This window comes from Schistocerca serialis, chromosome 2 (genome assembly GCF_023864345.2).
Source record: "Schistocerca serialis cubense isolate TAMUIC-IGC-003099 chromosome 2, iqSchSeri2.2, whole genome shotgun sequence".
In the NCBI taxonomy this organism is placed as follows: domain Eukaryota; kingdom Metazoa; phylum Arthropoda; class Insecta; order Orthoptera; family Acrididae; genus Schistocerca; species Schistocerca serialis.
The window spans coordinates 569,743,897-569,769,692 of record NC_064639.1 but is presented as its reverse complement, the minus strand read 5'-3'; the positions used below and the strand labels follow the sequence as shown (position 1 = coordinate 569,769,692).

Sequence of the window (25,796 nt, the reverse complement as noted above, 5' to 3'; positions counted from 1 at the left end):
AAATGGGACAGAAATGTGCCACCAGTGAACCTATTATTGGCATAGGCATGGAAAGTTTCCACATGACTATAACAAAGTGGTGGACAGGGTGGAGGGAGGGAAGGGGAGGGGGAGGTAGGGAGTTACGACATAGGAAGAGAGAAATTACACTGTGACTGTAGAATAAAGAAGTAGCAGGCATGAGCCAGGTGTGGAGGTGGATTTAAGATAGGAGCTTGCACATATTGAAGGCAGGAGAACTGAAAGACCAAATGATATATTACCCTATATGTGATACAGAGAAGTTATCTGGGGATGGCAGGGGGTGGGGGGATCCAGATAGCAAAGGTTGTGATGCAGACACTGGAGTTGAGCAAGTATGCTCAGAGCCATGTTACTCATGGCCACAATTTGACTGTGACCATTCATTTTGGTGGACATTTGGTTTATGGTCACACCCACATAAAATGATGTGCATAAGTACCAGTAGAGTTGGTCTATCAGATGACTCTCCAATTGGGTAGGGTACACCTGTGTAGATGCTGGAACAAGATGTGCTAGATGACTGGGTGAGTGCGTGGGACAGATCTAACACCTGGGTCTTCCACAGAAATATGATCCAAACAGCAACAGTATTTTGTAGGATGGGTCAATGGTGGAATACATCTTTGGGAGTGGTGGAAAGGTTTTTGGAAATGATGGAAGGTAGTTGCAGGATGTGCTAAAGTTGCTTAAGTTGATCCAGTTCAGGATGACATTTGGCAATATGGGAAAAGGGGGTAGGGGGGAGGGAGGAGTTTTTCTTTGTATCTGCTTCATGGGAGTGTTTGGATAATTAGGGGCACATATGGATATCTACATCTAGATACATAGTCTCCAGACCTCTGGGAAATGCATGGTAGAGGATACTTAGCATTAATTAAAAAAAGCAAAGATTAAGGCAAAAACTATTTGAAACACTATCAAAAATCAAACAAACAAACATAGTGAACCAAATGAAATTGAGTTCCCAGAAAATAGTTCTGCCAGCAATTGTGCATCTTTCAAATTGTTGCCCACCAATATCAATGACTTCTTCACAGTGGCAGCAAACATTGCCCTGACTAATAAGCAACCAGATATAAATTCAGTACACTTGCTTGTGTGGATGCTGCATGCACCACCAACAGATATTAATTTCAAAAATATGACCCCTAACAAGATTACAGAATTATCAGGTCACCAAAAGTACTAATTTTATTGCTATGATAGTGTATCTAGTAGAACATTGAAATCTTCCATCAACTTAAAGCTATCAGTTAATGACTCAGGACATATTTCCTGACACAGTTAAATATGTTGCAGTAACACCCATTTACAAAACTGGAGATAAGCAGACCTACAGCACTTCTTCCACTTTTTTTGAAAGTTTTCCAGAAACTGTTCTATGATAAAGCATTGACACATTTAACAAGCAGAACTTGTTAACTGCCCCCCAGTTTGGCTTCCATACAGAACTCTCCACAGAGAAAGCAATACAAAACTTTACAAATGAAATGCTAGCACAGCAAAAAAATAAAAATAAAAAAATAAATAAATATTGCCTACTGATGTCTACTGTGACTTTGCCAAAGCCTTTTTTATGGCATGGATCACAAAGTTCTGCATGGAAAAGTAGAGTATTATGGCAGCAATGAAAGCAGACAGACTCACTAATAGAGTGTGTCTCAGGCATGAAACAAGCTTTGTAATAGAACATACCATGTGGGATCCCACAAGGACTGGTACTGGGCCCACTTTTGTTCTTAAGCCGTGTAAATTATCTTCCAATTACTTTAAATGGCAGCTCAAAAATTGTAATGTTTGCTGATGACACAAGTGTAATACAGAAGCCAAACTCAACCTTATCAAACAACTTAGAAGACAGTTCTATAGGTCTACAAGTGGTTCACAGGTAACAGTTAAAGTCTTAATCCCAAACAGACCCACATTATGTGATTTCAAACAAGCAAAATAAATCTACTAGCAGCAGAAGTATACTAAATGAAACATGCTACATAAAATTCCTTGAGTTCAGCAGGATAACAAATTAAGATGGAGTCACCACACAGCTAAAGCAATGAAAAAGTTCAGTTCAGCATGTTATGCCCTCAAAAGCCTCTCTCACTGTGTTGATTTCAAGGTAAGAGTGTTGGTTTATTTTGCATATTTTCACTCCTTGTTGTCTTACAGAACTATATTTTGGGCAGCACACCTAAAGAAACTAGAGTGTTTATTCAGCAGAAACAAGCAGTGCATACATTGTACAAACTAGATAACCACTTGTATTGCAGAAGCATCTTTAAGGATCTTGAGATCTTACACTCACTTCTAAATATATTTCCTAATTAATATTTTCAGCTGCTGACAATTAAAAGCAATTTCAGCTGAACTGTTGTTTACACAGACACAGTGCATTTGGCATCAAATGCAAAACAGTGGAAATAGGAGTAGCTCAAGGTAGTATTTTAGGTCTCGTATTATTTCTTCTCTATTTAAATGATATACACACTCCAGAGAGTACCATCCCAATGGAAACATGCACATATTAGAATGATTCCAAAACCTGGAAAACTTCTAACTCATACAGATCCATCACATTACTTCCAATAATTGGCAAAACTTTTGAAGTAATAATTAACAACAGACTACAACAGTTTGCAGAAGACAACAGCATTGCCCCATTGAACAAGTTGGTTTCAGCAACAGTCACAATACGGCTGGCCCTTTATTAAAACTAACTAGCAAAGTAGCAGAAGCCAGCAACTTAACAAATATGACTGCTGCTCTCTTACAAACATAGAACACATCTTTGATAATGTGTGGCATGCAGGATTTCTTCACAAAATGCTAAAATGTAACTTCTCGCCTGAAAGAGTAAATTAATAGCTAATCCCAGAAGAAATAGAAAAATACAAGTATGAGTTGGGGATCAAAAATCATCTTACTTCACATCCAAAGCAAGAGTCCCTCAGGGTGCTGTTATCTCCCCATTGTTATATACGATATATACAGCTGACATACCAAGACCCAAGTGGTGGAATGAAAACATAGCTCTGTACATCGATGACACCACTCGTTGGTGTCCTGCACCCACTTACAATGGAATCAATGAACAAGCTAACAGCTATAACAACAAACTTGAAACCTAGCTAAGTAAATGGAAATTCTGACCTAATTCAACCAAAGTCAGCTTATCCTATTCAGACATAGTAATCTTACTAATCACCAGCAACACGAGCCCCACAAGCTCAACATTTGACTTTTGGGACAAGAAATTACTCCACAACCAAATGTCAAATATCTTGGAATCTATCTAGATGAACTCTTAAACTGATAGAAAAAACATGACTGAAAAGATTAAACAAACTGAAAGCTGACTTAATTTAGTATGTGTCAAGAAATACCAAACATGTGGAGTGGAGCAACCTGTGGCCCATCTTACATACAAAATATTTGCCTGACCCATTCTTGAATATAGACCTCAAACAAGGAACATGTATTCTAACCAAATAAAAGAAAATGTATTGCTGACTGTAGGATGCTTTGAATAGCTGGAGATCTACACTATGATTTTATGACTAACTCCCTTCATGAAACACTTAAAACCAAGAACATGCTAGACAGAATAAAAGAACAAATCACCAGATTTGAGCTCAACAGACTACATAAAAATAGACTTACAAAATCACTCTTGCAGCACAATTTTCTGAAATTCAAATATGCACATCCTCCCTATATTAATCTCGAAGCAGTATCAAATTCACTCCAACAGAATCCTCTGAAAAATGAAGAAATCAATGAAACTGTCAACAGACCAAGAACACCTACAAGGATTTGAGATGATGTGCAGCCTGATACAGAAAGAACAACTCATTGTGAAAAATTACTTAAATGAACTCCTCTAGAAATATACAATATTTTATACATTGACAGAATTAGATGGAAATTTTCTACATTAACAAAAATCCAAGATCACAATGTAACATCATCAAAACCACTGAGATAATATGAAGATGTGCAAAACAAACAACAGGCAACTGATCCCAGCTGAGGTTTTTTCGACCAGTAGGTTTTCCTCTCAGAAGTAAGGCAAATACCAGGATTTGGAACAAAGGAAGCTTAATGAACAACATCTTCCTCTAAATTACACATCTCTGTGGGGACCTCATCATTGGTAGTGAGATAATAAGAATCTTTGGTCACTGGTTGAGCTCCCAACATGGGATTGTCTTTGATACTTGGAGTACGTTGTGAATATTGTCTAGTGCACACATATTCAAGTTGTAATAAAGTGTTTTATACCAGTGTTCGTAGTTACAGTACCTGAAATAGCACAGCACTCCTTACACAGTGCACAAGAAGAACTAATACGCAAAGGCATGTGAGCAATACTGGTGTTAAATTTTACAACATACTGCCAGTCTACGTCAAAAAGGTGTAAGACAAAAATGAATTTAAAGCAGGATTTAAAAAATTTCTGTTTGAATAATGTTTTTACTCAGTAAGTAATTATGTTGGCCAATAATATTTTCCTGCTAATGTTAACATTAAGCTAAAACTGAAAATACTCTCTTTTGCCACTTACAATTTTCATTATATTTACATGTCTAATGGGACTTCATCATTGTGAGGATTTCATCACTGACAACACAAAATATTTCATAAATAAAACTCTCTGGCAGTGATATGAGTTTAGCCTTCCCACAGGGATGAATATCTTTGGCAGTCTAGCCAACCTCAGTTCACTATGAACAATTGTTTTATGTGCACATGATCTTTCTGCACATTTCCTCATTAGTAATAGAATTGTTAACTTCACTCACTGGCTTTCAGCTTCATTCTGCAAGCCACCCACACCACAATTTCTACTATGGTGATCCTGCAATGAACAACAGCATCTACTGTGACATAACAAGTATACTTTGTTTTACAATGTTAGGTGCGAGAATGGATCCATTTAACGGTTGTTATCTTTTTGAACAATTTTGACAGTATCAAGACTTTAAAAACTGACTTGCATAATATCTTTCATCCTGATCAGTCTATGATTTTTGTGAAACACAAAAGTGCCATTCTACCATACCTTACCATCAACAGCAACAATAGTGAACATTTTCTTGAACAATGTGTAACACATTTTGACTTTCTAAGTCATGAGTCAAACCTTGCCTCACATCAACAAGACAGTATTCATGCAACAAATGCATGTCTCCAAGACAACACATCTATATCGGGAACAATCCAAATTAATCTGTTTATAATCCAATGTGGGACCTATGTGGCTGGACCATGTAAGAAGACACTCTGTTTTCTGCCCACACTGGGCACGGTCCATAGGGTCCTGTCCATCAATAACCATGAACTGAGCATTCCACTACATCGTCAACAGAACTTCAGTTGAGAATATATACAACCAGGTTCTCAACCTAAACTACTGACCTTTCAATCGGAACACCCACCCACATGGTTCATGATCATCAAATTCATACTATAGAGTTTTGGAATTGTCGGCAATACCTACAAGTTCATAGCCCTACTAAGCAACATGGAGGATTCTGTCCACATAATTACTGACATCATCCAAGTACCCCCAGCCAAAGACAAACACGACACTGCGAAGGCAACACTGCTCCACCAAAACACCAGAGTAACAGCTACAATAAGTAATTTATGAGGAAAGATGGGCAGCAGGACACCTTCATAGCTGTGGAGAAATCTCCATGAATTGATCAACCCTACTCATTCCAGATAGCGTGCTGTGGATGCTCTGGTTTATTAAATTACCACCTCAGATGTAGCTGGCAATGATTCCACACAAATACAATTATGAGTAAAAACAAAATATTTCTGGTTGACAGACTTTCACAATCCCACAGCAATGACAATTTGGATAACACATTAAACAATGAACACTGCCCGTAGATTCCTGGTATGGCACACTGGTTGCAGGCATGAGCAGATGTTGAGACCCAAGCTATTACATACACTCATGCAAGTGACATCATGAGTGATCATCCCAGGAGTGGTTATCTTCAGCTGGCCACAACTGCTACCTGCTTGACTAACAATAACAATCCTCACAGTTGCATGTTGCCATGGCTGTGGCTGTGTTGGTTTCCCTCACATTTCGGTGACTGCACATGCAACTGCACCACACCATACAGCCACACAAATGCAAAACACAGTCCACAACAGGTGCATCAGAACACAGCACACAACAAAATCTCTTACAGCTCAAGAAAATGGGCAAAACTAGTTTTCCCCCATCTACAAATTATAGTGGCAGGCTGTGTGTGCTAGACAACAAATCAATACTTCCTTATAGAGACAGAATCTGAAATGATCACCATTCCCTTAAAACCGCTACAAATGGAACATACAATGCCTGTCATCCAACTGCATGCTGCAAATGACACTTGTATCAGCATCTCTGGAACTGTCATGTGCACTGTAGACCACAGTTTGTACAAGAAATTTACATGGCTGCTTGTGGTCACAGTGTCTCAAGTTGTTGCAGATACAGGCAATATAGACAACAGATAATGTTGTGAGGAAGGCAAGTGAAAGATGGCATTTTCATTGGCAGAACATTTAAAGATGCAACAAATCCACTAAATAGACTGCCTACTCTAAGCTTGTCTGTCACCTGCTAGAGTACTGCTGTGTGGTTTGGGATCCTTAAAAGACAGAATTGAAGGTGGACATCAAAAAAGTTCAAAGAAGGGCAGCTCTTTTCATACTACCATGGATATGATACATAATCTCAGATGGAAATCATTAAAAGAAAGGCTTTTACAATGTTCCAAGATATTTTCACAAAATTTCAATCTCCAGCTTTCTCCTCCAAAAGTGAAAATATTTTGTTGATGCACACAGACATATGGAGAAAGGATCATCATAATGAAATAAGACAAATCACAGCTCACAGGGGAAGTTTTAAGTGTTTCTTTCTTCCATGCATTTTTCAAGAGTGGAACGGCAGAGATATTGTGTGAAAGAGGTTCCTGGTACTTAAATGTGAATTTCAGAGTGGTCATGTAGATGTACATGTAAATGGATGCAGATTTTCACCACTGATTTCACCTCTCCCCTGACCTAATACTAGAGATCCCCAGGTGAACTAGCAGAGGAGATTCTGTGCCAAGTACCACTGGTAGTCTGCCAACACATTCAGATGCAACTTTTGAGGAGACTATTTCAGTACAATCCCCTTCAAACACTACGTATGTTATCCACACATAACTGCTTAATGACTGTCGGGATCTAGAGTCTGAACTACAAGTGACAAAGAGGAGTTACAAAGAAGAAAAAAGGAGTCATGCAGGCTACACAACAAGCATTTTGAATTAAAAGCCCAGGCATTTTCATTATGGAGGGAACTAGATGTTATGCAAGCTTATCTATGACACAACATTGCCATCTGCAAATTTTTAGTGCAAAAGAGACAGCACCAACCTTTATGTCAATGAACTGCACACATGGACAGTCAGTGCATACTGCATCTCACACCTCATCAAAAATACAAGTCATTAAGTTAAACTGTTCTACAGTGTGCATGCATCCACTACATGTGTTCCCTGTGTTTCCCACATGAGATGTGCAACATATGAAGAGAGAGGTGTCACTCATAAGACAGTGCATAAAATTAACACCATGCTGGGAGCACTAGTCTACCATAAAGCATGCAGGCTGGCTCCAGCCAGATTATGAGTAGCTAAAGTTGTTTTCAGTGAGTTGTTGCAGGCATGCATAGTCGAGCCGTTAGACAGTCCATGGGCTTCACATGTACATTTAGTTCCTAAGAAAGAAAAAGCATATAGACTTTTGTGATTACCAAGCCCTGAATGTCCACATGGTACCTGATTGTTACCTCATACCAAATACCCATGACTCTAAATCACGCTTGAGCAGTAACTTACTTCTCTGTTCAGTATGCTAGACTGTAAAATGCACACCTGCACATTCCTGTGGCTATTGATGACATATCCAAAACTGCTATAATAGCACCATTCAGACTCTATGAACCCTGGTTCCAGTCTTCTGACGAAAAAAAAATTCAGCCCAAAAGTGGCAATGCTTCATAGATAAAATTTTTCTCAAATTTTCATTCTGTTTCTCATACTTGGATGATGTTTTAGTTTTTCAGTGTCTCTGGAAGAGCACAAGGAACTTCTTTGACTTACTTTTGAGACATATAAACATTTCAGAGTAGTGTTGAATGAAGACAAATGCCAGCTGTGACAAATGGAAGTAATATTTCTAGAACACTCCTTCAGTTGGGCTGGGGTTCGACCCGTGATCCAAAGCACAGAGCTTATCCATCAACTCCCACGGCCAAGGAACTATTAGGAGTTATGGCAATTTCCCAGCACGATCAGTTTCTACAGAAGTAACACACCATATGTGGTAGCCATACAGGCACCATTGATGGATGTGTTGGCTAGAAAAAACACATGTGAGAACAGGCTCCAACTACAACAAAATTAAGCTCAGCTTACTACAAGCAACAACATTAACCCATTCTGTCACAGCAGCTCCTTGTCTGTTACCTGTGACTCAAGTGAAACTGCAATCAGCAAAGTTCTTTTGCAACAACAATTACATAGATTCTTCCAGAAACTAACCAAGAATAATCGCAAGTGTTTGGCATGTGATTGGGAGCTGCTAGCTGTGTACGAAGCAGTGCATCACTTCAAAGAAGACATAGAGGGTAGGCTACTAACAATGTACATGGACAACCAACCACCAGCTGATTCCATATGCAGTCTTGGAAAACACTGTCCTCCACATCGATTCTGCAACCTCAGTTGTGTTATACCTCAAGGACACAGACACTGACATGGCAGATTACCTATCCCAAGTCAATGCACTGTTGGTTAACATCAACTATGACAATCTCAGCAAATCTGTGAACAAGATACTACAACTGGATGGAAACTAGAACGGCACACCACATCCATGCAAGTTTGGTGTGACATATTGCAAAACATGCTTCACCACTAATTCTGCTAAGTATGAGGAAACCTATGTTTAATAGCTTACACCAAATTTCACACCTGGGAGTATGTCATAACACTAAGTTTGTCATGGATAGATTTATCTGGAGTGATGTGAAGCAAGACTGCAGAGTGCGGACTCAAACCTGCATAGCTTGGCAGAGCTGCAATACCAGTCAACACACACATTCAAAGCAAGGTCAGTATGAAATACTGGCTGAAAGGCTGGTTAAAACATGTCTGACCCAATCTGATCAGCTCACTACCAGTCAGCACATTACCAGTATATTCTTCCTGAACTCAGTCACATCACTGGCTGGGTTGAGGTGACATTCTTGCCAGACATAATGGCAGAAACAACATTGAAGGCATTCATACAATTGTGAATATCAAGTTTTAGCTGGCCAGCACCCATGACTACTTGGGAAGCCGGTCATTGTGTCAATGCATTGCTTCAAACTTTCCTGAAGTTTGCAGGGTAGAGACAGAAGACAACACACGTGTTCCAACGAGGTATAATAAAACATAAAACATTCAGAATACTGAGAGTGGTTTGAAGATGAACCTTGACATGCAACAATTCAAGCTAGAAGGAATAAACATAAGAATGGCAGACATTTTTCACATTGTTAAAGGAAAGCATGAGGAAAGGCAAGAGGAGCATAGTTTTATTTCCAGACACTCTACAAGCTACTCTAGGATGTTGAATCACAGGCAGTAACATCAAAGCTGTAATCTGATGGTGTTCTTATCATTACAGCTTCTAAGAAATAACTGCCTCCAGTGAACTCAGAAGGGAGGGATGACATCACATCACCTCATGCCATTATTGCCACAAGTGACTCTTCTTCTACTGCCACAACCCGAGAACTGTGACACCAACCAGCAATCTCACTACGAGTGTATCCGATGACCTCACCCGTACCTTAGCTAGTATATTCTGGACTGCAGGAGAGTTGGAGGGGGGGATGGGGGGAAGAGGAAGGGATGGCACCACCACTGCGCTTCTACACTGAGAAATGATGCAGTCATGTTCTGCCTCGCAGCGGCCCATGGCATGGCATGGCATGGCATGGCATGGCACGGCATGGCATGGCATGGCTAGTCATACCCAGCTGTGCGAAGAACACGTGAATGACTGGGACCTTCATTGGCTTCATCTTGCCAGAACTCAGCACTGAAAGGAGGAGGTCTTTGTGGGGACCTCACCATTGATCATGTGAAATAATATACATAAAAAAACTATTTCAAAGCTCACAACCACAGGTGAAACCACAGATGGCCAAAGACACTGTTAGCTAGGGCACAACCACCTATGCTGAGCTAACAGACACTCACAAGTGACAACATCGGCGAGCCCCTGCATATCAGCAACATTGATTGGATATGCCAGCTGCTATCCAAGCCAACCAACACACTACTGCAGGGAAGCCAATAAGCTTGCACACTGATGCATAAACAAATTGCCAATATATGACATATCAGACACTAAACAATGATGAACCCAACTATTATAGGTGTGCTGATGCTGACCGAGAAGCCAACATCAGTACCCAGCTGCAGCCACCAAGTAACACTGCTCCACAATGTCAAAGGTATCCACCTGCATGATACCCACTAGTAACAAAGCTTACCCTTGCATGACCTGTTGCAAGCAGCAAGAAAACTACTACTGCTCTTACAACCCAAGCCAAGTATTTCCAGAGGTTTCTTTCTCATGGCTGTTGCCTTTGCACTTTTTTTTCCTCAGCTCTTCAAGCTGCTACTAAGCAGAACCAGACATATGCAAACATCGAAGTACAAACATACTGCGAGACCTCACTTAGTGCAAACGAACCAATTTGCAGAGATGGCAGTACCCCTTTTGTGTTGGCCATCATGCTAGATGTTAGTGTGGACATGGAGGGGCTCCACGCTTTTTTAAAAAAGAAAAATTCACAGTGATATGGGTTTAGCCTCCTATAGGGAGAAATATCATTAGCACTCTTGCCATCCTCAGTTCACTGCAAACAACTGTTTTGTATGAATCTGATCTTTCTGTCCATTCTATTACTAGTAATAAAATTTTAGTTAATTTCACACACTGGCTTCCGATTTCATTCCAGAGGCCACCTGCTGAGAATTCCTACACATATATGTACATAAATTTGTGCTACTATCTTTTGTATGTTTCATTCCCTAGGAATGACTTCACATAAAATTTACCTGTACTTTTTGATAATATCCATACAATATTTATTGTTTACAGATAAAGAAATAAAATGCCAGGCACAAAAATAATTTTTATGTAAACTTTCTTCTCGTTTAGAGTTCAGAGTAAAGTTATTTTCTCTGGTGATAAGATTTCTAACAAGCTCTACCAATTCAACAAAAATTAAAACATACATCATTAACCACTCATCCTGGGTATCTAGATTCAGGGAATAGAAAGTCCATTGGCTACATGTTAAGTTTCAATGTTTGTTAAAGCTGTGCGGCAAGAAATAATATACTGAAATAGGACCCTGTGTGTGTGTGTGTGTGTGTGTGTGTATAAACTGTAATCTAGTAAATATTAAGCTACTAATAGCAATTAAATAGCAGCTATATAGTATACCTGCTTTATCAGAGTAGCAGTTTTCTTTCTAATGTACTCAATTAAATTCTGCTGGCATAAGTGTGAATAGCAGTAAGCAATATTGTGACAGTTTATTGTCTTTTGTGAAGACATACCTTGATGCATACAACATCCCTGAAAGTTCTCATTCTTGATGGGTTCAACAGAACATGATGAATGAATGAATGAATGAATGACCATATCTCATCTTAGAGTTCCTTCTTCTTCCAGTGGTGTGTGAAATGTAGGAAGAATGACTGTTTAAATGCCTCTTTCTGTGCTGCAATTAGTCTGCTCTCCTCCTTGTGATCTCTACGGGAGCAGTAGGTGGAAGCAAAAGTATATTTATAGATACCTCATTTAATACCGGTTCTTTGAACTTTGCAAGTAGGTTCTCACAGAGTAATTTGCATATATCTCAAAGTGTCTTTTAATTCAGGTTTCTCAGTACTCCTGTGACAGTCTCCCATGAATCAAACAAATCTGTAATCATCCATGCTGTCCTGGTTTGAATACAGTCAATATCTCTTGTTAGTTCTGTTTGGTATGGGTGCTATTGTAATCCTCACTTTAGAGCCAATGACATTTACTGAACACAAATAAACTTTCTGTGATAACAGATTATTATTATCTACTAATGCATGAAACCAAACAATAATAGTTGTTGATGGAGATCGATACAAGCAGTAATTCCTGATTGAAACTAATAAGCCATAGTTCCTTAGTGAAATTGGTGTAAGTTAAAGAATTACTTAAATATTATGAAAAGTACAGATCTAGGTTGCTACTCACCATATAGAGGAGAAGTTGAGTCACAGACAGCACACCAAACAGACTGTTATACATTTGAGTTTTCGGCCAGAAGGTCTTCTTATAAAGTAGAAAACACACACATATTCATACAAGTGCAAGTCACACATACTTGACTGTTACCACTTTCTCTGGCTATTGAGACCAGAGACAGAGAGAGAGAGAGAGAGAGAGAGAGAGAGAGAGAGAGAGAGAGAGAATGTGTTTTCTACTTTAAAACAAGGCCTTTTGGTTAACGGCTCAAATGCATAGCAGTCTTTTCATTGTGCCTGTCTGTGACTCATTGTCTCCTTTATATGGTGAGTAGCAATCTATCATTTTCAGAATATTGTCATTATTCTATCCTGGATTTTACATATTTCAAGCATTGCTACTTTGTTATGTACATGTACTGAAATTATAATACTATGCAGAGTTCTACTAATCCTTGCAGTGGTAGAAGCCACATGCTCACAAGCTGAAGCACTATGCATCTCTCACTTGGTCCAGCTGACAGCAGCAGCAGCTATAGTTCACCTGTAGAGGCAATGTCGGATCGGATGATAACTAAGAGTGAGTCAGCTGCTATGTGGCCTCATACAGGGAGTGGCAGAAATACCTGACAGTTTTTGTTCGTGCACAGTATGGCAGTCGCGTGGAATGGGGTGGTGAGGAATGTGGCGTTCTCAAGGTTACTCAAGGCAATTTCAGTTGCCATGGGGCAGTGGCCCAGTAAACATCATGCATTCATCGATGGGACATATTTTAAAAGAGTTAATTCTGTTGTTGTCACACAACATCAGTTTCACACACATTTTCAGGTGAGTAGTAGGGGTCAAATTTCATCCCATAACACAATTAAGTTGTGGGTCAAGAACTTCGGATCAACTCGTTCAACATTAAAACAAAAGCCGAACGGACATTCAAAGTCAGTCAGAACACCGGACTATGCTAAGCGTGTAAGACAAGTCATGCTGATTATCCCACATTGACCTGTGCACTAGAGAAAATACATTTCCACTGGTATAAAACTGCAATTGTTCAAAAGCTTGAGCTCCATGACTATAACATCAGAAATTTTCAGAACGAATGAATGATCTGAGGGACGATGACAAAATTCTTGTAATGAGTGATGAGGCTCATTTCCATCTTGATGGATATGTTAACAAACAACATTTTTGCTCCAGGTCAGACACAAACCCACAAGAGTTACACGAATTCCACCTGCCAAAGTCACAGTGTGGTATGAGATTACTAAGAAAGGTGTTATTGGCCCATACTTTTTTGAGGAAGGAGGGCGAACAGTTACAGTAAACCAAGAATGTTACCTAAGAATGTTGGATGCTTTCTTAATTACTGAATTGAAAAGAAAATGTCTTGGCATGAAAAAGATTTTGTTCCAAAAGGACAGAGCAACTGTCCACACAGCAAATGGTGTAATGGGTTATTTGAGGAAGAAATTTCATGGCCATGTCATCTCTCACAATGTTGACATTGCTTGGCCTGATCTTTCTCCCAACCTCTTTGTTTGTGCCAGAATGAGATTTTCACTCTGCAGCGGAGTGTGTACTTATATGAAACTTCCTGGCAGATTAAAACTGAGTGCCGAACCGAGACTCAAACTCAGGACCTTTGCCTTTCGGCAAGCAAGTGCTCTACTGACTAAGCTACCCAAGCATGACTCACAACCCGTGTTCACAGTTTCAATTCTGCCAGTACCTCATCTACCTTCCAAACTTCACAGAAGCTCTCCTGTGAACCTTGCAGACCTAGCACTCCTGGAAGAAAGGATTCTGTGGAGACATGGCTTAGCCACAGCCTGGGGGATGTTTCCAGAATGAGATTTTCGCTCTGCAGTGGAGTGTGCGCTGATATGAAACTTCCTGGCAGATTAAAACAGTGTGCCGGACCGAGATTGAACTCGGGACCTCTGCCTTTTGCAAGAAAGTACTCTACCAACTGAGCTACCCAAGCATGACTCACAACCCATCTTCACAGTTTCAATTCTGCCAGTACCTCATCTCTACTTACTGCAAAGTTTGAAAGGTAGGAGACGAGGTACTGGCAGAATTGAAGCTGTGAAGATGGGTTGTGAGTCGTGGTTGGGTAGATCAGTTGGTAGATATGATATGAAACTTGCTTGGCTGCGAAAGGCAAAGGTCCCGAGTTCAAGTCTTGGTCCAGTGCACAGCTTTAATCTGTCAGGAAGTTTCATACAAACCTATACACTATCAGATTTGAAAGAAGCTATATGACAAATGACTATACCTATATCAAATGAGATGTTGAGTAAAGTGATTGACAGCTTTGCTGCAAGACTTGAGGAATGTATGAAGAGGAATGATCACCACTTAAATGCTGTTATCTTTAAATAATGTAGCCTTTATGTTTTTTCTGTAAAAGGATACATTTATGTTTCTGCAGTGTTTATATTAATTGCCATTTTTTGCAATTTGTAATAAATAATAAACATGCAAAAGTGTTTATAAACATTGGAGTTATTTTTATTTGAAAACTGTTAGAAATTTCTGTCACTCCCAGTATTTGTCTGCTACAGAAGTTGAAGTGACCAGCCTGTGAATTAGCCATTTCCTCACTAGAGGCTGGTTATGGAAGATGTAAGGCAAACTGATATATTCGTAAGTTTGATTTGCACCTCCAGCTGCTAAAGGTCTCACAAATGTGAGCAATAGTCTAAGGCGGGACTTAAAAACGTTTTGTAAGCAGCTTCCTTTGCAAAATGATTGCATTTTTCCAGTATGCTACCAATGGGCAGAAGTCTGTCACCTGCTTTACCTATGACTAAGTATATGTGATAATTCATAGCTATGCTAATTGTTATACCCAGTTACTTGTATGAGTTGACTGCTTCTAATTTACCTCACTTATATTGTAATCATTTTGAAATGCTTTTCTGTACATAAAAACAAGTTTCCAATCCTTGCATTACTTTGAAATCTTATCAATATCAGACTGGTTTTTTCTTTTTCTTTTTTTTTTCTTTTTTTTTTTTTGTGTGCAGCTATTTTCAGATAGTACTTTGTTATAGATAAGTCCAACATCTACAAAAAAATCTGATGTTACTATTAATATTGTATAGCAAGTCACTAATATACAAAATGAATGTCAAGAATCTTAATAATTTCCCAGAAGCACACAAGTGTCTCCTACTTTTCCCTATGATTCTCGACCCGAGATAACATGCTGCTACCTCCCTACCAACTGTGCAGATGGGAGTTATCCTCACAACACATTCTCTGCTCCTGAAATTGCCTTGGCCATAACCTACAATAACCTATTGTTCCCACAAGCTCCATCCATCTGTTTCTGTCCCCTCTGTCCACTCACCTCCTCACAATTCACCACCTCCCCTCACCCTCACTGCGCACTGCTCTTTGCCAGTGCATCCACCTGTCTTTTCCCCTTATCTGCTCCTCTCTTTTCCACTCCCCATTTTCCCCCTCCTCTCCCTCCCCCACAGCCTCTGACACTGTGACTCTCAACCCTGTCCTGCTGCCTCTAGCCACTACATGCTCTGTCAGGCAGTGCTGATTCCTCTTTCCTCATCTACACACTGCTATCCCTCCCCCTTCTCTACCCCACTCTTCTTCAGATTGCTGTAGTCTGTGTGGAGTTGCTAGAGTCAGTGGTCATGTACGTGTGAAGTGTGCTCATTTGTGTGAATGTGTGTGTGTATCTCTTTTTTGAACAAGGCTTTGGCTGAAAGCTTATATGTAACAGCTGTTTCATCGTGCCTGTCTGCAGCTCAATTTGTCATCTTTATGGTAAGTAGCAATCTATCCTTTTCATAATATTGTTGATATTCCAACATGGACTATGCATTGTTTGATTTTTTCCTTTGTCAAAAGTGCTTGTGTCAGTGCATTTCATCATTTGCAGCCCATATCATTGCTCGAATGATTCTCCATTTGTCTTTGCTGTGATTATATACAGGGTTTACATAAAGTCTGGGAACACTTTCAGTTATTTATTGCACAAGAACCAAACATTGTACAGAGATCATACATATGTCATTTTGAAGAGAAACTCTGAAAGTTTTTTTTCATGTATACCGCCACAGAATAGTTTGGTAATTCACCGATAGTCAGCACTAGTCGAAAAAATGGCGGGTTCAGGTGCAGAGCGAGCTTTCTGTGTGTTGGAGTTCGACAAAAATCCATTGTTACGAATTTGTTGTGCCAGTGGTAAATGGTCTTCCTTGTTTGTGACTTCTTCCTGTAATACATTCTAAACATCTGTTAAACAGCTGTAGCACACTTGTTTTTGTCAAATTCAAACACACAGAAAGCTCGCTCTGCACCTGAACTCACCATGTTTGCGACTAGTGCTGACTATTGTCAAATTATAAAACTATGCTGTGGCGGTATACATGAAAGAAAACTTTCAGGGTTTCTCTTCAAAATAACATGTGTATGATATCTGTACAATGTTTGGTTCTTGTGCAATAAATAATTGAACATGTTCCTGGACTTTATGTCCACCCTGTACTTTCCTTATGGCAAGTGCTTGCAATGCCATCTGATGGCATTCAATCTTAGAATGAGCAGTGGGCACAATGTTGTGGCTCATGAGTGTATTTTCCATCTTGTATGGGCTCTCAACCTATTCTTGTACAAAGCTGTCAGAGAAAGCATTTAGTATTATTTCACAGGAGTCTTGTCATATCTACCACTTACCAAACTGTGATTGTCCTTATTGATTTTTGGGTGATTAAAGTTTATACCAATGATGACAGTACAACTGAGGAATATATGTGTTAGTGAGTGGAAGATTTCACTGATATCTTCAGTTACATTAGAGGGTGAGTCTGGTAATATGTAGAAGAACCCAGTTATAAGTTTATGTTCATCCTTAATATTCACTCTTGCTCAAACAGACTCAGATGCAGCTCTGGTTTTAATCACAGTGGGTCTCAGTTTCTTGTCTACAGTGACAAATACACTGCCTCCATTTCCCATTAGCCGACCTGCTTGACCTTCACTTAGATTTACCCCAACAATGTCACACTAGCAATTTTAGGTTTTAGCGAGCTTTCTATATCTAGTATTAGAAGAGTCATCTAAGGCAAAAATTCTTGTGTTCACTCTACACACAGTTAACCTTGTGAGCAGCAGCCTCTAATGTCTAGTCCACCACTACATTCCTCAACCTTATGGTGTAAGTCCAGGAAGTCATAGCATAGCTTGTCACACAACCTTCATGGTCTTTTTGGGAATAATGCTGAGAGTTTTATTGAAACTTGTCATGGGAAATTTGGTTGTAGACTATGTTTGGAAGGTTGTACCAGTCTGTGAAGGTGTTAATTAGGGCAATCACCCAAATATCTACACTGGTGTTCTGTTACTTCATAACTTCTTGAATAATTCCATAGCACCTGCATGTTTGGAGACAATAAAACATTCTTTTCATGTGCTAAGACAAATTTGGCTCACAAACTGTATAATAGCAACCATGATGAAGCCACTGCTCCTGACTTTAAAGTAGTTTTCAATTGATTAACTACAGACACCCAACCACATTCAATCCTTTCTGTGCATAACTCACTCCTTCCACTGATATACCGAAGTCTGCTTTGTCTTTCCTTAGCATTGACGCACATCCCTGCAATGTCAATTTCCTGCACACAGTTAAAACTTAACAGAGTATCAACTTGCTGTCGTATCACTCCCAGGGTAAAGAAATGTTACATTGTTACATTTTCGTTTTGGTCATTTACTTTCAGCCTACCATCACCCAGTAAATATCAAAATTACTTCATAGGTTCTACTTTCCAATTATATTATCCAGACAATATTTTCTGTTTTGAACATTCCTATGGTCTAGTTAGTTTCATTCCAGTAATTTTATTTTACAGCAGAGCTTGATATTTAAAATTTAATAGTGCCATGTTAACTAAAAATATTAACTCCCTTAATAATTTCATGTACAGTGCTTAGTTTCTTAGTTTCATGTGTATTAAGTTTGTGGATAGTTATATACTAATGTCCATATCATTCTCAATAAATGTCAGTAAAAGATAAAGATTATTATCTATTACTTACAAGAACTCTTACCATAAAAATTAACATTACTTATAGGCCCAGAATATTACTCACTTCCTCTCATTATCACTGCTACATGCATCTTACTGCCATGCTTCCTTTTCCTTTTATGCTTCTCAGGCCTCACTGTCACTGGCACTAGTCTAGCAACAGCCTGCATTACTGATGGACGACACTTAAGTTTCAGTATCAGACTTTCCAATGTTCTGTTTACTTACTTGTAGCCTTAATTTTCGTCATACCACCCTTACATTCATAACCAAACATTTTGTAACTTTAACAGTGTGTGTGTGTGTGTGTGTGTGTGTGTGTGTGTGTGTGTGTGTGTGTGAATATACACTATGTGATCAAAAGTATCTGAACATCTGGCTAAAATGACTTGAAAGTTCATGGCGCCCTCCATCGGTAACGCTGGAATTCAGTGTGGTGTTGGTTCACCCTTAGCCTTGATGACAGCTTCCACTCTCGCAGGCATACATTCACTCAGGTGCTGGATTCCATCTTGGGAAATGGTAGCCCATTCTTCATGGATGCTGCACTGAGGAGAAGTATCAATGTCAGTTGGTGAGGCCTGGCATGAAGACGGCGTTCCAAACATCCCAGTCAGGTCAGGACTCTGTGCAGGCCAGTCCATTACATGGATGTTATTGTCATGTAACCACTCTGTTTCAGGCCGTACATTATGAAGAGGTGCTCGATCATGTTGAAAGATGCAGTCACCATCCCCGAACTGCTCTTCAACAGTGAGAAGCAAGAAGATGCTTAAAACATCAATGTAGACCTGTGCTGCAATAGTGCCACGCAAAACAACAACAGGTGCAAGCCCCCTCCATGAAAAACATGACCACACCATAACTCCACAGCCTCTGAATTTTACAGTTGGCTCTACACACACTGGCAGATGAGTTGACTGGGCATTCACCATACCCACACCCTGCCATTGGGTCACCACATTGTGTACTGTGATTCGTCACTCCGCACAATGTTTTTCCACAGTTCAAACATCCAATGTTTATGCTCCTTACACCAAGCAATACATCATTTAGCGTTTACTGGCATGATGTGTAGCTTATGAGCAGCCGTTCAATCATGAAATCCAAGTTTTCTCACCTCCCACCTAACTGTCATAATACTTGCAGTGAATCCTGATGCAGTTGGAATTCCTGTGTGATGGTCTGGATAAATGTCTGTCTATTACACACTACAACCCTCTTCAACTGCCGGCAGTCTCCGTCAGTCAACAGACAAGGTCAGCCTGTACACTTTTGTGCTGTACATGTCCCTTCACATTTCCACTTCACTATCACATTGGAAACAGAGGATCTAGGGATGTTTAGGAGTGTGGAAATCTCGCATACAGATGTATGACACAAGTAACACCCAATCACCTGACCACGTTCAAAGTCCGTGAGTTCCACGGAGCACCCCATTCTGCTCTCTCACAATGTCTAATGACTACTGAGGTCACTGATATGGAGTACCTGGCAGCAGATGGCAGCACAATGCACCTAACATGAAAAACATATGTTTTTGGGGGTGTCTGGATACTTTCGATCACGTAGTGTATCTCATCTGGTGCCACATATCTGGTGATAATGTTAGTAAATGGTTATTATGCACATACTATGTTTTATCTCACTATCACTACTTTCAGTAGAAGAAAAATGCCTTTTATTTGCCCTGTATTTAGATAAGTTACTGAAGATGGATGAAAAACTGTTAATAGCATCCAGTTTAAAATGAAATTCCAATGTTCCAAATACATACTACTTACTGAGAACCACTGTGATTCAAGAACTCTCTGACAAGAAGCTTAATCTTTGTAATATTTCTTCCAACCTGAAGAATAGAATTATTTTCTTCTGTTTGCTCATAATCAAATTTGTATACCTCTTTTGGGCCAACATGCTTCTTGCCAATTATGCCTGCAACAGAAATATTTGAATATAAATATTTGAATGAATAGGACACTGTAAGAAATAGAATAAGTCCTAAGAAATAAGAGCAAATATTCCCCTCACATTGCAGAGGTGACAATAGTAATAATTGACAGTGAAGTGAATAATCAATCTTTCGAAATGTTTCACAGAGATAGAAGGTTCAAAATGGTAAGAATTTTTATTAGCAGTATACATACCACTAGCCTTGTCAACAAGTACAGTTAATAGTACAGCTTTGCATATATACAGATGCTTAAATCTAATGGAACGTTAATTATATATATCAGGGCCAGCGCAAGGCACGTGCGAATCGTGCGGCCGCACGGGGTGGCACTTTCCGAGGGGCGGCAAATCTGCCCCCCCCCCCCCCCCCCATTTTTTTAGGACAAACTCAACATTCATACCCAAGAGGGGATTTGAAACCAAACCTCGGAGGGAGTGGCTTCAGGAACTGTGGCATGGTGCCTCGACTACCTGCCGGCCGCCCCTGTTGGACAACGGGTGGGAGGAGGACTAATTTCTTCCTCGCCACTGTGGCAGGACCGTCGTGTTTATGCCGGAGGAACAGAGAAGGGGAAGCAGTCTGGCGTACAAGCCAGCATTCTTATGAGTGGAGCGCTGCCAGCCTGTTACGCGCCGTGCGTTTACTCACAACTAATTTTGCAGAAGACTTAATCTAATTTGGAATGTTCAATACTGCAGTTACATGTTAAGCCTGAAGCAATTTTGCTAAGCCCTTCAGTGGTAGTTTCCGAGTGTTTTACTCTTCCCGTATTATGGAAAAAAATGGTTGAACATTACTACAGTCAAACATATCCAACACCTACAATGGCTAGAAGTATTCTGAATGGGTAAATACACTGCGAGTAATTACAAGGGATAAAGACATTGCTAATAAGTCTGGCATAAGTTGGGTTTCGACGTATTTTTGAAAATTTTTGCTATGTGTTTCTGAGTGATAGTCGGATGTTTTGGTTTTTGAGCCATGAAACACCTGTCTCTGCCTGCATGAACAACAATTAAACTCTGACCGGCACTTTTGTTTTACAGTACTACTCGCACACTATCACTTTGCCAATTTTATTTACTGTGTAATGCATGTGACTCCATGTTTCAGCTTAGTAAACTACTGGTCACTTTGGTTCTGATGAAAACCTGAGAAAGTATGGTCTTTTAGCAACAATGCCCTCTCATCCGCTCAAAACAAAACCTTAATTTTGACACCTTCTAAAACAAAAATCCATAGACAGAACACTGCTTCTAAGGATTTCCTTGCTAGCTTTGAAACTCATTTCTGTTTGACAGAAGTTGTGCAGTTTTCGCAAAATTCATATTTCTTTCTATTGTTTATAATGCCATAGAAATTGCCGCCAGATAATACATTTATCCATATCATCAGTCACATACTTATAGTGAGCGTCTTGCTTCTTCTTCTTCTTCTTCTTCTTCTTCTTCTTCTTCTTGGGTGCTAGTTTAACCGTAGCCTCGCTGTACCTCGTCACATGACCTAGGTCCTGGCACTGCCGCATCACCACTTCGCCTTTCCAGGCAATAGGTATTGTTGCATTCTCTACAACGAAAACTACGGAATTCATTTCGGTAGTTGGCTGAGGGAGTCAAGATTGGTCAGAAGCACTTTCAATGCGTTTCATAAGAATAGAAGAATTGGTGCATCAGAATTTCTTGCAACTTGGGATGTAAGTGCTTTTCATATAACTGTTACAACCACAGTTGGACTTGAAACTTCCTGGCAGATTAAAACTGTGTGCCCGACCGAGACTCGAACTCGGGACCTTTGCCTTTCGCGGGCAAGTGCTCTTCTGAGGTACTGGCAGGAGTAAAGCTGTGAGTACCGGGTGTGAGTCGTGCTTCGGTAGCTCAGTTGGTAGAGCACTTGCCCGCGAAAGGCAAAGGTCCCGAGTTCGAGTCTCGGTCGGGCACACGGTTTTAATCTGCCAGGAAGTTTCATATCAGCGCACACTCCGCTGCAGAGTGAAAATCTCATTCACGGTTGGACTTGTTACGACTTCTGTAGTACTTGTTAGCAGCAGACACAGTGGCTGCGCCAAAGACTGGGACGGTGTGGAGTTTTACAATTATTCTTTGAACTTTCTTTACAATTTCTCCCTCGTCGTTGCTGCCCAGCCCTGCGGATCCCTCCGCCTGGCTGCTGCTGTGTACATTCTCCGACAATGCGTGCAACGCGCGCCACTGATGGCACTCAGAGCCTCAGGCCACCAGTGCTCTGCTGAAGCCAGGATGCCCTGTGATTGAGATGAACTAGTCGCTGCTCGGCATCCCAGTACGGCACGCCACGGAGCCACATCACCGTGAGGTCAGCTGCCGACACCTGCTGCACCGGCGGCTGGGAAGCCGTCAGTTGAGATGTCCGCGAGGTCACGTCATGGACGGACCACAAGCCGTGGGTCAGGTTGCCATGAAGTCCGGGCGTCAGTCCCCAATGGCGCCTGTGATCAAGACCATGCTGCAGCCGGTCCTGCTGGAAGTTCTTGCTGTAGTTAGTCAGCCATGGTGCCGACTGACTTGGGCCGACCCCCAGAGCTGAAGTTGACATCTGGCAGCAAACGGATGACTCCTTCGAACTGGAACAGACTTCTGGAATCGTCACCTATGAAGATTGAACATTCGGACATAGACCACGTCCATCCTCAGATCTGAACTGCTTCCTAATGGCTTCTGTCTGTTGCTGCCTGCACTCCACTGTTTATATCCGGCAGGAGGACATTTTTTACCCATGATGGTAGCTTTTTGTTATTACTCCCGCAGTATATTGCAGCATAACTTAGCGTGCTGGCCTCACTTCTCCTTACTCAGCAGTCTCCAGGCTTTGCTCGGTGCTCAGTCTGTGGGTGTCCTTGCGTCAGCCGGTTGATAGACTGCTGCTGTCAGCAAAGCTATCTGTGCTTGCCTATTTCGCAATGCCTTGGTTGCCGGCATACCTCTGTTTTACCATTCTCCACTGCGTGAAGCAGTGCTTACTACATGTGGCCACAACATAACATACAATTAGTACTGCACATGCATGTTACTCATAAGTTAGAATTTTTCTCCTTCAAGATCGCAGAGTAGAAAAATTTATTTTTCTTATGATCTGTTACTTCAAAAATTGGCAATTTGGCAAATAAGCACACATCAACCCAATAGATAGAATGAAAATAATGTGAAGAAAAGTGAAGTGATTACCCCTTATTCCATAATCAGACACGAAAGAAGTGACACATGAAAATTACGACAGATGTCGAGTGTCAGTTTTTTGAAACTAACAACCGCAGTGCAGTGAGTTAATATATTTCGACTAGCATTAGTACCCGTCGATGCCCGGATGTGTATTTATGTTACTCCATCTTCTTATTCTTCCTCTCTCCATTGTCCTCCACCCCACTCTTTGACAGTTTCACCTGCGTCTGTAGTGAAATTTGGCCTGAAATTCAATTTCACGTGGCTCAGTTCTTATGACTTCATCCCCTGAACAGTGTATCCTACACTAATATAATTTTCCGTTTATGTGCAGTGGAATATCAGGAAATTGTGTGTGAACTGTGTTGCAAATAAAGTTAGTACACTGACACCAACAGTTAGTTTCACGTAATCGTTCTTTACAGGCTAGATTGAAACATGTCCGACAGTAGAAAAAGACTGTCTGGCAGTGAATATAGGAAAAGACAGGTTCTGAAGGAAGATGAGGATACGAAGCAAAAGGATGCACTACAACAATATTTCAAGCTAAAGAGAGAATGACTTAGCAGCAGTGAGGGTGGAAAAATAGATCCTGAAAGTACAGAAACTAGTGGAGCTACTGCAGCTACATCTTTACCTTCAGGACATGAAAAGAAATTTGATGAACACAGTATTGCGACCACTGCATACAGTAGCAATGCTGACGGTGGGCCATCTGCAACGTGTTCAACAGACCTCATCTGGACTGAAGCTCTGAGATTGAAACATCAGGCAGAACTGAAATTAGGCGACCAGATTCGGAAAATACCGGAGGATCATCAGCCGAGGTACTCACCACCGGAGAAGGGATTGAAGGCGAGCCTAAACTGGAAGACACAATTGACTCAGATCCCGGAAGATGGCTGGAAATTATTATAGACTGCATTTGAACGACTTTGGTCATGCGAGGTCCTCCCGAGCACATTAAGGAAGCTGAACAATGTCCTAAAAACATGGACAACCAGCGTTTCAGCCCCGTGCACTACAGCTAGTCTTTGAAGAATTTAGAAGAAGCAGATAGACATTGGTTGGTGTACTCAAAGAGCAAGGATGCTGTGTTCTGCTTTTGTTGCAAACTTTTTTCGTCGTCTACAGTAAAAATTGCAAAGAACGGTATAAGCGACTGGCGGCACCTTGCTTCGTATCTCGAAAGTCACGGGCAGTCTACCAAGCATTTGAATTCACATAAAAAGTGGATCATGTTTTCCGAGGGACTGAAAAAGTGACAAACTGTTGACGCCCATCATCAAAGGCTTCTGAATACTGAAAGCGAACATTGGAAAAATGTTCTTGAGCGCTTAACAATAATAATTCAGTTCCTGGGTTGGCAATGTCTGCCTTTGAGAGGAAGTACAGATACACTCTTTCAGCCTGACAACAGAAACTTCTTGAAACTCATTGAATTATTCAGAAAGTTAAACACTGTGATGATGGAGCACCTGCACAGAACAAAGCAAGGTGAGAACAAGGGTCATCATTATCTTGGCAAAGAAACACAGAATTAAATAATTCATCTTATTGTATCATCTATAACCAACAACATTCTATTAATGATGAAACCTGCAAAGTATTACATATAATTCCTGACTGCACACCAGATATTTCAAAAGTTGACCAGATGACAATTGTGGTACATTTCGTCCAGGAGACAAGACTCGATGGGGTATACAATGTCCGAATTTGGGAGCATTTCCTGGGATTTCTTCCAGTGCCCAATTCTTCAAGCTCCACTTTGATACAGGTCGTACTCAAGTTCTTGGAAGATAAAAAAATTCTATTGTGTAATATGAGAGGGCAAGCATACGACAATGGGGCAAACATGAAAGGAAAGTAGTCTGGTCTCCAGAAAAGAATTTCAGATATGAAAAAGCGAGCATTTTATGTACCATGTAGCAGTCACTCATTGAATCTTGATGTAAACGATGCTGCTATGTCTTCTAAATATGCTGTTTCCATGTTTTCGACAGTGAAAAGCTTGTATGACTTCTTCTTGTCCTCCGTTCGATGTTGGGGTGTCTTGAAGAAGTATCTACCTAACCTGTCACTGAAACCATTAAGCGATACTAGATGGGAAAGTCGCATCAATGCACTTACTCCACTGAGGTTTCAAATTGGAGGTGTTTATGATGCACTGGTTCAGACATCAGAAGAATTCGATGGCATGACCACTCACGAA

The 25,796-nt window shown here is 40.5% G+C and overlaps 1 protein-coding gene across 1 annotated transcript in view; it reads right to left on the bottom strand.

Annotated features, from left to right (window-relative positions):
* LOC126457571 (N-sulphoglucosamine sulphohydrolase) overlaps window positions 1-25,796 on the bottom strand; it is a 132,854-nt gene that overhangs the window by 78,141 nt on the left and 28,917 nt on the right. Inside the window, exon 4 of the mRNA XM_050093994.1 lies at window positions 20,218-20,368. Coding sequence (XP_049949951.1) covers window positions 20,218-20,368 — 151 coding nt within the window. The remainder of the gene's footprint in view (window positions 1-20,217; window positions 20,369-25,796) is intronic.